This window comes from Triticum aestivum, chromosome 4D (assembly GCF_018294505.1).
Source record: "Triticum aestivum cultivar Chinese Spring chromosome 4D, IWGSC CS RefSeq v2.1, whole genome shotgun sequence".
Lineage (NCBI taxonomy): Eukaryota > Viridiplantae > Streptophyta > Magnoliopsida > Poales > Poaceae > Triticum > Triticum aestivum.
The window spans coordinates 55165363-55177353 of NC_057805.1; the positions used below are offsets into that span (position 1 = coordinate 55165363).

The window sequence follows — 11991 nt, forward strand, 5'->3', positions numbered from 1 at the left end:
TAATCAGAGGAGTATTAATTATCATTAAGCATCTAAACATATGATCTTCCACCGGATAAACCAGCTAGCATCAACTACAAGAAGTAATCAACACTACTAGCGACCCGTAGGTACCAATTTGAGGTTTTGGGACCAAGATCGAATACAAGAGATGAACTAGGGTTTGAGAGGAGATGGTGCTGGTGAAGATGTTGATGGATATTGACCCTCCCTCGATGAGAGGATTGATGGTGATGACGATGACGATGATTTCCCCCTCCCGGAGGGATGTTTCCCCGGCAGAACAGCTCCGCCGGAGCCCTAGATTGGTTCTGCCCAGGTTTCGCCTCGAGACGGCGGTGCTTCGTCCCGAAAGCTTCCTTATGAATTTTTCCAGGGTAAAAGACACCATATAGCAGAAGATGGGCACTAGAGGCCTGCCAGGGGGCCCACAAGGTCGGGGGGCCCACAAGGTCGGGGGGCGCGCCTAGGGGGTAGGGCGCGCCCTCCACCCTTGTGGCCGGCTGGTGGCCCCCTCTAGTTCTTTCTTCGCCCAATATTTTTTATTAATTCCAAAAACATGCTCCATGAAGTTTCAGGACTTTTGGAGTTGTGCAGAATAGGTCTCTAATATTTGCTCCTTTTCCAGTCCAGAATTCCAGCTGCCGGCATTCTCCCTCTTCATGTAAACCTTATAAAATAAGAGAGAAAATGCATAAATATTGTGATATAATGTGTAATAACAACTCATAATGCAATAAATATCAATATAAAAGCATGATGCAAAATGGACGTATCAGCCACCATGAAGTGGGCGCGGGAGGATCGGGCCCGGCTGGAGATGGAGCGCCACCGCCGCGCCCTGGAGGAGATCGCCGCGCGCCGCCGTGCCCGCGAGGAGGGAGGCGTGATCGTGCTTGATGACAGCGACGACAACGCGCCGCCGGCGGCCAAACCAGTCCGCCAGGGCAACGCCGGGCAGGGGTCCAACAGGGACGACCGTGTGAAGAAAGAGAAGGAGGACGACGACTGCGGCGACGACGGCGACTGCGCCGCGTTTAGCAGGTTCTTCGGCCTGTAGGCGCGGCATCAGTCCTTTGTTTTCTAGTTTATTTTATGTTTTCTATATGTAAAAAAACTGTAGAACACCTAATCTATTTCATGTTTGCCGAAATTATGTCGTATTTGCCGAATCTATGACATGTTTGTCTAATCTTGGCCGAATTTTTTTAAATGTTTAAAAAAGGGCGTCCGATGGCATCCTGGGGGCGGCGGCTGGGAACCCGATTGCCCCCACGGCGAAAATATCGCCGGTTCGCCCCCAAGCGGCGCTTTTTCTAGCCCTTGGGGGGGGGGAGGGGCGAACGGCTGGAGATGCTCTTAGTCACCACAACTGCCGGTTGCCCGCGCAGCCGCCCACCGCCGATTGTTCGAGTTGGCGCCCCAACCCACTGTGCCGCCTGCATCCAAAACTCTGCTAGTGTCTTCGTGCACGCTAGAGAGAAAGAAAGAGAGATTAGCCACTGACCTGTGAGGCACATATGTCGGACTTAGTACATGGGGCTGTACTGGTGATTTGCTACGATAGTACACGTGTAATGCCCAATAAATTTATTGAAAGAGCCCCAATAAGTATTTATAGGGAAAGGTAAGCTACCGAAAATGCTCTAAACGGGGTCTGCTCCGCCCACCATAGCTACGTGGGCACTGTGGAGGGAGAAGGTGGCCAGGTGGGTAGCGCGCACTTGGATTTGATTGTGTTGCATCTAAATTTCTAAATGCAATTGGGTGTGGTGGGGGTTTCGTGGCAACGTAAGAGCCAAGCTGAGTGGAGCCTGGTTAAGGAGAAACAGGGCAAAATGCGGTGTTTGTATGTTGTTTAGTTGCCTGCATATGGGTTGCTTGAATCATGAAAGTTATCCCGGGTGTTTGGTTGCATACATGCATAGTGATTGGTTAACAATTACACATGAACAAAGAGGTTACAGTTGAATTCACACGTGACAACACACACACGTTTACATGAACATTTCACATAAACAACATACACATGTGACAACACTCTCACAAGTTTGAAGCACCGTTGTACATTACACTGAGGAGATTAGAATGGACTAGTGAGATGTATATGTATTTTTCTACGGCCGTCAAAATAGAATACGTACAACACGAAAGTCGTGTGAAACGGAGAGATGAAGCCACTGGTCAAAGAAAAATTCAAAATGGTCGACCGCATGATGAATTTGTCAAAATTCATCCAAAATAACTTCAAACATAAACAAGAATTGAATATTCACAGTAATTGAAATCATGAACCAATCCCCTGAATAGAACCACAACGTCGATGTGCATCTTTTTCGTGTGCAACTGATCTCAAATTGAAGCACAGTTGTGTAGAAGAGATGAAAAAGATTAAGGAGACGATTAGAGGTAAACACATGCAAACCACCTACAACTATGTACCGTCAGAGCCACCCACGTGCGCTCAAGAGCATTGCTCGGGCATGGCTCGCTGAAAATGGTCGATTCGGCCATTCCTTCAAAGCCATGCCTAGAGGTGCTTTAAAAAGCGTGTCGTGCAGGCCCAATTGTGTGTGCATGTAACCAAATAGGAAAAAGCTACATCCAATGGGCCTGAATTGGGTTGTATTCAGCCTACCAAACACGCCCAAGGATGTAGCTTATACACGATGGATCCCTCAAAGGAAATACATATGCAAGACGGTAGCCTAAGGGCAACTCCAATGCCGAGCATCAAACTATATGCATCTATCTAGACTGAGCGGTACAAATGTGTTTTGACCTCATTTGTACACAGAACGGTTCATTTTCCCGCAAACTGGAAGCAAACTGTGGGGGGGGGGGGGGGGGCTTTACGGGCGTCCGGACCACGGCCACATGCGCCCGACACCTAGGTCCCACCCAAACCCCTCTCCCTCGCTCGCGCCCTTTCCTGCCCAAAGTAGTTGCCATGCATTCATGCCGGTCAGCGCAACATTCATGCCGGCCTAGATCATGTTTATTTAGGTTGTGTTCGGCATTGCGATGGACTAACGTAATCCATTTGCTCGACTCGTTTTTGTTGTTGCTTATTTTAGTGTTTGTTTTAGCCGGTGTTACCTACTTTTGTGGCAAACTTTTTTGTATAGAAGATCGTAAGTTAAGTTGAAAATTGAGAGTTAGAACCTTCAGATGTATAAACTTCAAACCTATCATTATATATATTAACTATGATATATCAACATAAATCATAAATTCTCTCTAAAATGTGCTAGTATTGTATTGGACAAAGAATCAAAAAAGGTGTGCATCTCCTATGATATCCACTCGAAACTTATGGCCGTCCTCCTTGTTTAATCCCCCTCCCTCAAATCCATCATATTCATTCTAATTTTCATCTTCAACTTTGTAGTTCGACATATCTTAAAGTATTTTCATCAAAGATACAACCTACATGTACAAGGGTTCAAACTAAAATACAAATACATTGTACAATAAACTCAAATAAAGTGAGCAAAAAGCCCGCTTTGGACAAACATATCGGCAACGACTTGTGTCTGCACATGGGTGGGATGCCGACATTGGAGGTTTAAATGATCGTGGCCTTCAACGGTGGATGAAGAAGATTTGGTCAAATGCTATGTTGCATAAAAGAAGTGTGCGGATTTTGGTATTTGCAGGCATCCATAAATCATGATTATTCAAATGAAAAATAGTCATCATATATTATTAAAAAATCCACTGAATTATGTAATACATTTTTTAATCATTTTTATTTCTCTCCGCATAAAACACACCCATTCTTCAAATTGTGTGTGTACTTCAGGTTATCAATCAGAACACCTATTCCTTCATTTTGAACCAATATTTATACCAATTGTACACCATTTTTTTTATCATTTTCTATTCCTATTGCTTTCATTTGTAATTAAAAAACGCGGACATTGGTCGTCCTTAAATATTGATCTATGTGATATTAAATTTGTTCGCTTGCTTCTCAATCAATACTTTGACTCATTTGGAGTTTAGACATTGTACCAATTATCACCTTATATAGCATAAAGCAATATACATATTATTTGTTATTGTATTTACATTATCAACATTTTATATAAACTAGTTGCTTGTGTAAAGCAAGGTTTTGGTTTGTAAGAGAATTAAGATAAAATCTTGATGAGTGGAAGTAAAATGATCGAGGAACATGAACAAGGTGAGTAAAATATTTCCTAGGAAACCATCAAAATGCAAACATCTAGCTCCCTAGTTATCATGCACCCACACGCTAGGGAAATAATGTAATATAAAGTTTTACGAAAATCATAAAATTACAAAAATGAGAGATTTAGAAACTTGTTTTTTGGAAGTATCACATAAAAGAAGATTTTTTTACAAGAACAACACAAAAAAGGTAAAAGATAATATTAGAGAGCAAAAAAGAAACTACATCCTCAAGAAAATATACTACATGTGGCGGCTCCATCAATCATAAAACTTGGTAATCGGCCAGCAATCACAAATCCTAATATTGATATATGCAATCAAACCATAGTTGTCAGTTTGCATTGTGTAGGTGTGTGTACGTCTATGTTGTATTTTGTTTTTAATTAGCTAGAGCTTCTTAGTTCAAAGTGCGCGATTAAAGAAAAGTAGCTTAAGGCCTTTGGCTTGTTAGCCCACACAAAGAAGATAAGAGAAAGAAAATGAAAAGAGTGGAGATATAAGATTTGGCCGATGTTGTGCTAGAAAAGTCGAGAGATGAATGATTGAGCTAACAGGATTTGACCTGTTGAAAAATTATGAAACAAATTAATATATTAAAAAATAAAAAGAAAAATAATTCTTTGGAACTAGGTGTTATGATTAAATTAAATATTGTCTGTAGCTAAACTAAGAGAATCAAGAAAACTCGTTACAACCCCATAAGAATTAGATGGTACCCTCATGTTGCTGCGGAAATTTGTTACAATATAAATTAATGAGATTGGAACATGAATATTTAATTTATAATATGAGAATTAAACAGGAAATAAATAGGACTTCTTATATTTCTTTATTTATTTATTCTGTGATTCTGTGAATGGATTCCTTATATTTAATTATTGTATAGGTATAAAATATTTATAAATATAAGTAGTTTGAGACGACATGTTTGCATATTAAAAGAAATAGTTTGCAAGATGGCCTATTTAGTTCTATATGATTTCTACACAAAGAATATGGCTTTTGTGTGTCTACAAATATTATGTTTTTGTCAGCTCAACAACGCTCGATTTTAAAAACTTGTGGTGAACATTTCATAAATATATACTCCCTCTGTAAGTTTAGTGATCTGAAAGATATTACATTAGTTTACTGAGAGTATATTTTTTCAAATAATAATTGACAAAAAGATAGAAACAACGAAGCACACTATCGATTGATTGCGCCACATTCTTCTAGGACTTTCCAAAAACATGGTTTGGAAAAAAAAACCATGACTCATCAAGTTGATTGCTACTACCTGAAAAATATATAATGCCGAACAGGGTGAGGCGACGATGAGCCTGTCAATGGGCGCGTGCCCCCACGCGTGGCAGCAGCACCACCTACACCACCGCGGGCGCATGTGGGCCGCCTCCCCGGCCTTCCGCAGGCAGCTCTTCCTGCTCCGCTCTCTCGCGCCCACCTGCGCAGACGGCGGTCGCGCCTCCTCGAGCTCTCTTCGGCCCCACTTGATGTATGCGGCGGCCGGGCCGGTGTACGAGGCGGACGCGGAGGCGGTGGTCCGGCGAATCACGCCGCCGCTCGACCGCGCAAGGCACAAGGGTCAGGCAGGTCAGTAAGCCGCCCGTCTTAGCTCCTTGCTGGCCCGCGCTATCCGCGTGCGTGCGTGTTAGGTGCTGGACTGGCTGGCGATGCTCACGCGTACTTTGTGTTCGTTGGAATGCCCCAGTGCCGACTGATCTTGGATTGTAGATCGCAGAAGTAGCGAGAGTCTTGGGGTTGAAGCAGATTGTTTCCTTCACATGTGAGCAGTTTCAACAGGGGCCGAGCCGGCATTTAGGTGGATGGAAAGTTTACCACCTAGGCCAGGCAAGCTATTGGAGAAAATATCGTGGGCGCCTGTAGGGCAGCGTTCACCACCTAGGCTTGTTTCCTTAACATGAGAATTTGTGAAATCGCAGTTGATTTTCAGCCAGCGTTGGATTGCAATCACAGGGTTCCCCTCCGTCTTCATCCTCTAGCCATCAGATTCTTACTTTCAAATGTTTTTACAATGTGGAATTTTCCTTTTAAGCCTAGAGCACTAAGTACCTCACCACAAAAGAAGCTATGTGGATCAGATAAATGGATTTATCTGGCTTTTGTACCAAGCATTTTTTTTAGAGATAGAAGATTTAACTGAGCTTGAGATGCAACTGGTATGTTCATTGTTGGGCTTAACTAGCAACCGATGAGCTGAGTATTCAAAGAAAAACAGTGTGCCCACCGCCTGCCACAACAATACCCATGGTTGTCAGGATGGGGAGGATGCATGAACGGAGACCACACGGTAGTCGCTCGGTTGGACATACAAAGTGCTCGCTGGCTTGAAGATGAGACGCCGGCCACCAGAGCAAGATGTTGTGCCGGGAGAGATCGCAGACAAGTGGAGTGGCTATGATAGAGGTGGCCTTGCGGGGTGGACTGTGGTGAATTGGGGATTTATGGCTTCCTAACTCTTGTATGTATCTTCACCAAAGGGTTATTGGCCCTTTATGTCCAACAAGAAATTTTAAATATTTAGTGTTTAATCAGCACCCATTGGGTTGCTCATGGGCGGAAAGCCACGCCTATACCCAACCCACGACATAATCGGATGCCCCATAGTTTCGCCCATTTGTGAGACAAGAGACCCATGCCCTACCAGTCGGGTTGGGTACTCATGGTACCCGATCGCATGGGCTAAATGTCCATCTATGAGTGTAGATTGTGGTGTAGATGTTAAATGTCATGAAATTAGTACAAATTTGAGCATGAACTTTTGGCTTGTTGGAACTGGGAAGACCATGCAGCATCATCCCGAAGAAACATCATGCATCATGAGAGAGAATTAGTGTTTCAGGCATGATGAGTTGGGGCCCGCCTCCAGTTTGGAAGCCTATTTTGGGAGCTGTGCTCTGCGTTGTTGTTAGGACTTGCAGGTGTTGGAGCTGTGGGACTTTTTTAGAGCCTAGGTGAGCTGCATGCCTGACTATGATCCATGGCTAACAGCTCACAAGCACCATCATATAAGAGCCTACTTGACAGGAAGGATTTTGATATCAATGCATGTACAAAGCAGAAGATTAGAGAATACACATGTGTTCTTTAAAACATTTTTTTAAAGGTGAAAAATATGAATCCAACTAATTATATTTTGAGATAATAAAATGGACCATGCTAAATACACATGACCCACTATCGACAGATGTAGTGTACTTCTCTAGTCCTCTTCGATCCTACATTCAGGGATACAAAAAAAGTAACTTTTTGTGGATGGTAAGTTCTTACGTTCTTCATTGGAAGACATACAACCCTGAACATGGATAAGGTTCTCCCCGCCTAGCCCCTGTTCCGGTGATGCGTCTAGCATCGTCGGAGGGCGTGTGGAGATGTGTCTTCGTTCGGGTGGTTATCTTTGGTGGATCTACTCGGATCCGGTCTTCGTTCATCTACATTCATGTGTCTTCAGGTTGGATCCTTCCAATCTACGCGTCTCTTCATCGGTGGTGGTTGCTGTTCTGGTGTGCTGGTCCTTGGGGCCTTGGCATGATGACTTCCCGACTATCTACTACAACAAGTTTTGCCCGGCTCCGGCTAGGGAGGGGCGATGATGGCGGCAAGCCTTCGGCTCGCTTCTGTGCTTGTAGTCGTCGCTAGGTGGTCTACGGATCTTGATGTAATTTTTATTATTTCTGGTGTTTGTTGTGCTACCATGATTAAAGATGAATAGATCGTAAGTTTCCCGCAAAAAAAGAAAAACATACAACTCTTGTGAGCATCTCTGATGGCCAGACATATATTTATTACAGAAAATTTTGGCCTTGAACTATACATATACAACCTTTTGAAGAGATCATGTATACACAATTGACCTTATCTTCATATTTTTCAAGCGTCTGAGCTGTAAGAAAAGTGGAACAGTCATAATTTCCAGGATGGGAAATTTCTAATGAGTGTTAAATCTTATTTAAAGTTCTGGCTTGTGCATTCCATTTTGTTCTTGGGTGTTCTCAAATTGCAACAAAATATTCTTTCAAACTTATCGGTAACATGTCATTATTGCTTTCCAGGGAAGATAGCAATAATTGGTGGATGTCGCGAGTACACTGGTGCTCCTTATTTTGCCGCTATCTCTGCGTTGAGAGTTGTCAGTATCTTCTAAAATTTACCCACATGAATTGCACGCCGATGCTGATATTTCACATGTTGTTTAGGGCGCAGACCTCTCACATGTTTTCTGCACAAAAGATGCTGCAACAGTAATCAAGAGCTATAGCCCGGAGTTGATTGTGCATCCAATATTAGAGGAGTCCTACAGCGTAAGGTAATTTCAGGCGAATTTTGTAGCACATTCACTGTAACATCAATATGATGTTTCAGATAACCTCAAATCTATTTTTGTAGGGATGATGAAAGAGAATCTGTTTCTTCTAGCATTCTCGCTGAAGTTATAAAGTGGATGGAGCGCTTTGATTGCATTGTTGTTGGCCCCGGCCTTGGAAGGGACTCATTTCTTATGGTTTACTTGCATTACTTCAACATCTTATGAATATAATTAATATTTCTGCTCTGTTTAGTTATTTTTCTTGCTTTCCCTTGGTTCCTACTTGCTAGTTGTGACTGTTGCTGCACTGCACTTATTATTGACTCCTTAAACATCTTCGTATTCAGAATTTTCTGTTCCTTCCACGTTTATTATTTGGAGGCCAGCTTGAACCTTGAATCAGGTGGCATTTATATGTGTATTTATGCTAGTTTAAGTCAAAACATTTGTCAAATCTAATTTGATGATCTTTTCAATATTTTAAAGGAGTTTGCAATCATAAAGTATCTAGATTTGTAGGGTGGAGTTTATATACAGTTATACAATAATGTTTATATATTACTAACCTTAGTTCAAAGCTGAGACACTTTTTTCCGATCAGAGGTAGTATTAAAGTTTCCATTTTGTATCACTGTCTCACAATCACATCAATGATTTTTTGTTTAGATTCTGCCATCTACGTTTAAGTACAGTAAGAATAAGATAGTACTAGTATTTAGGTTATCTTCTGTCTTACCTCTATTTTACTTTGCCTATTTGTAGGATTGTGTCGGTAATATCATGAGGCATGCACGACAGGCTAATATCCCAACTGTTGTTGATGGGGTATGACTCTTAACTTATTTAATTACCTTTTGTACTCCAAATTAGGGGTCAAACTTGAATTTGTTTTGTATGTCTGCAGGATGGCCTTTTCCTTATAACCAATAACATTGGTCTTGTTGAAGATAACTCTCTTGCCATCTTAACGCCAAATGTATACGAGTACAAGCGTCTTGTCCAGAAGGTTCTTAACTGTGAAGTAAATGAGGAAAATGCTTCTGAGCAACTGACTGCACTTTGCCAAAAGTATGAGCAGAATATTTACTGCATTTTTCTTTTAATGTTCATCTGTAACCTTGTTTTCTTTCAGAATTGGTGGTGTAACTATCATGAGGAAAGGAAAAGCAGATCTAATTAGTGATGGTAAAAAAGGTAAACTCCCTGAGCAGCTTGGAAGATATCTGCCCTGTTGGGCGGTAGTTTCTTGTGGGTTTCTTGTGGAGTACTACAAAGCTGCTTGGTTACAACTGTTACGCTCATGCTTGAAATACATGTGCTTACTCTTCGTGGCCTCATGTTTTTGTGTACAATGCTGCAATTCTTTTTGTGACCGCCACTAACTACTTTTTGTTTGAACTACTGGATATTTCTTTATTTAAGTCACACAAGTGAGTACCTTTGGTTCTCCAAGGCGATGTGGTGGTCAAGGCGACATTCTCTCTGGAAGGTCTGTTGGCTTCTCGGTGCTGAGTATTCCACACTGTACCCTGTGTCATGCTGACTGTCTATCTCTCATTGTAATTTGTACAGCTTTACATTTGTGCACACCATTAATACAGTTTATGTTAATGTTTGTCTTCTCTTTCAGCAATATCAGTGTTCTAATGGCAAGGATACATTTTTTTAGCATATATTTTTAGGTAACCAAATGAACCAACATTATGAGAGTGGTTATTTCTACTCTAACCTGCTTTCTTTCTCTCTAAACTTTAGAGGCTTAATGGTTGTAATCATAGTCGATGTCAAATCACAAACACGCTTGACGCTTCTAAACTTCGAATGATGTGTGCCTAGGCTATATTTAACACAGCAAATAGACCAAACCCATTCCACACAAGCATACTTCTATTGAGCTCATGTGATATGTGTTGAGGTTTGCTCAGCACATCTACATCTAATGCTTGGAACATATGTATTGGATCCATAATTGCGTTGCAGGGTTATATTGTTGTGGTTAATTACCTGAGATTCACCTTTGTGTGTTGCTTTGATTTTTCTTCTAACAGTTATACTTTAATCATAATTGATTGAACTTTCTTCTGATAATTGCCTAGCTTAGTTCTAAACTTGTAAGGTGCTTAGTTAGTACTCCCTCCGTCCCAAAATAAGTGTCTTAAGCTTAGTACAACTTTGTACTAAAGTTAGTACAAAGTTGTTTGGGACGGAGGGAGTATTATCTAAACAATATTATGATAGTGATAGGTCAACATTATGTTTCGGACATCACTGAAGTATTGGTCTTTTTGGCATGTTATGTATGGTTTTTTTAGGCGTTCAATCAATGAAAAATAATAATACAAGTAACCATGACATTTTATGTTTCCTATATCTCAAACACACTCCATTTGAAACCAAGGTTGGTTGATTTGTTATCTAATCTTGTTTACTGGTGACAGCGTGGCAGTATTTTCATCATGGGCACGGCACTTTCTCTTGTCAAATGAGCAACCTAAAGAGACCAGGTAATACTTATTCCTGTTTATCACTAATAATCTAACTCTCTCATTTAAAAAAGACCTGATTTTGCTTTCGCGCAATGCAGTGTGAATCCTATGGTTCTTGGGTGCATAGCTGGCTCTCTATTGCTCAGAAAAGCTGCAGCGCTTGCATTTGAGAAGAACAAGAGATCAACCGTCACTACTGACATCATTGAGTTCTTGGGCCAAAGGTTTGTTGTGTCAGCACTAGACTTTCATCTTGTATGGCAGTCCTTTTATTTGAAAATTTCTTTCCTTTGTTGCAGCTTGGAAGATATCTGCCCTGCTGGGCGGTAGTTTCTTGTGGGTTTCTTACCATAATACTGGAACTGCGCCTCGGCATTCTACAATAATAGTGATCCTGTTATCAGGATGTATCGTCACCGTGTTTATGTACATATTTCTCTAGTAAGAAGAGGATGCTACAATGCTTGGATGCTATGATCTGTTATGTATCACCCACCGCTGTCTAGAAATCCTCAGTGAATTGAAGTTTAGTAGAAGCGGTCGCGGCAGACGTGCCACTTTTCGGTTCTCTTTGTTGGTTTTTTTTTTGCATGAACCGACATAGGAACAGACATGACACAGGAACACACGGTTGGAGAACAATTTTGCAATGACAGCGTTATGATGAAGATAGGAGATGTTGAAAAAGTAAACTACTGCTAAAAACACACCTAAAATATAGAAGGGCCCTAATAATGCCCTTATGCCAGCTCACCCGAACTATCGTTCCCTACCGGAGGCCATCCAAGCGAACACTATAACCTGAGAGCGTTCCCTTACGCGAACGCCATAATCTGAGAGTGTTCACTTGAAAACCCATTTTAGGCGAACCAACCCGTGGTTAGAGGGACTGTGGTATTCCCAGCCCATTAGGGTTAAAGTCCTGGTGCTCGTATTTATTTCTGGATTATTTCAGGATTTCCGGCGATGCGCATTCAG

General features: G+C 41.7%; 1 protein-coding gene across 2 annotated transcripts; it reads left to right on the forward strand.

Annotated features, from left to right (window-relative positions):
• The first annotated feature begins 5488 nt into the window (after positions 1 to 5488).
• LOC123096159 (ATP-dependent (S)-NAD(P)H-hydrate dehydratase) lies at positions 5489 to 11581 on the forward strand. Of its 2 annotated transcripts, XR_006446483.1 has the most exons (12): positions 5489 to 5793; positions 8274 to 8350; positions 8418 to 8527; positions 8608 to 8722; positions 9290 to 9352; positions 9432 to 9595; positions 9660 to 9721; positions 9950 to 10016; positions 10158 to 10209; positions 10966 to 11031; positions 11112 to 11237; positions 11313 to 11581. XR_006446483.1 is itself a non-coding variant. In XM_044517787.1 (11 exons), exons 1-11 carry the CDS (start codon positions 5517 to 5519, stop codon positions 11341 to 11343), a joined length of 1158 nt encoding a protein of 385 aa, XP_044373722.1. In that variant the 5' UTR covers positions 5490 to 5516; the 3' UTR covers positions 11344 to 11581. The 2 variants fall into 2 exon arrangements, 1 of the variants encoding a protein (XP_044373722.1); XM_044517787.1 differs by lacking the exon at positions 10158 to 10209 and having other exon boundaries at positions 5490 to 5793.
• The last annotated feature ends 410 nt before the right edge of the window (positions 11582 to 11991 follow it).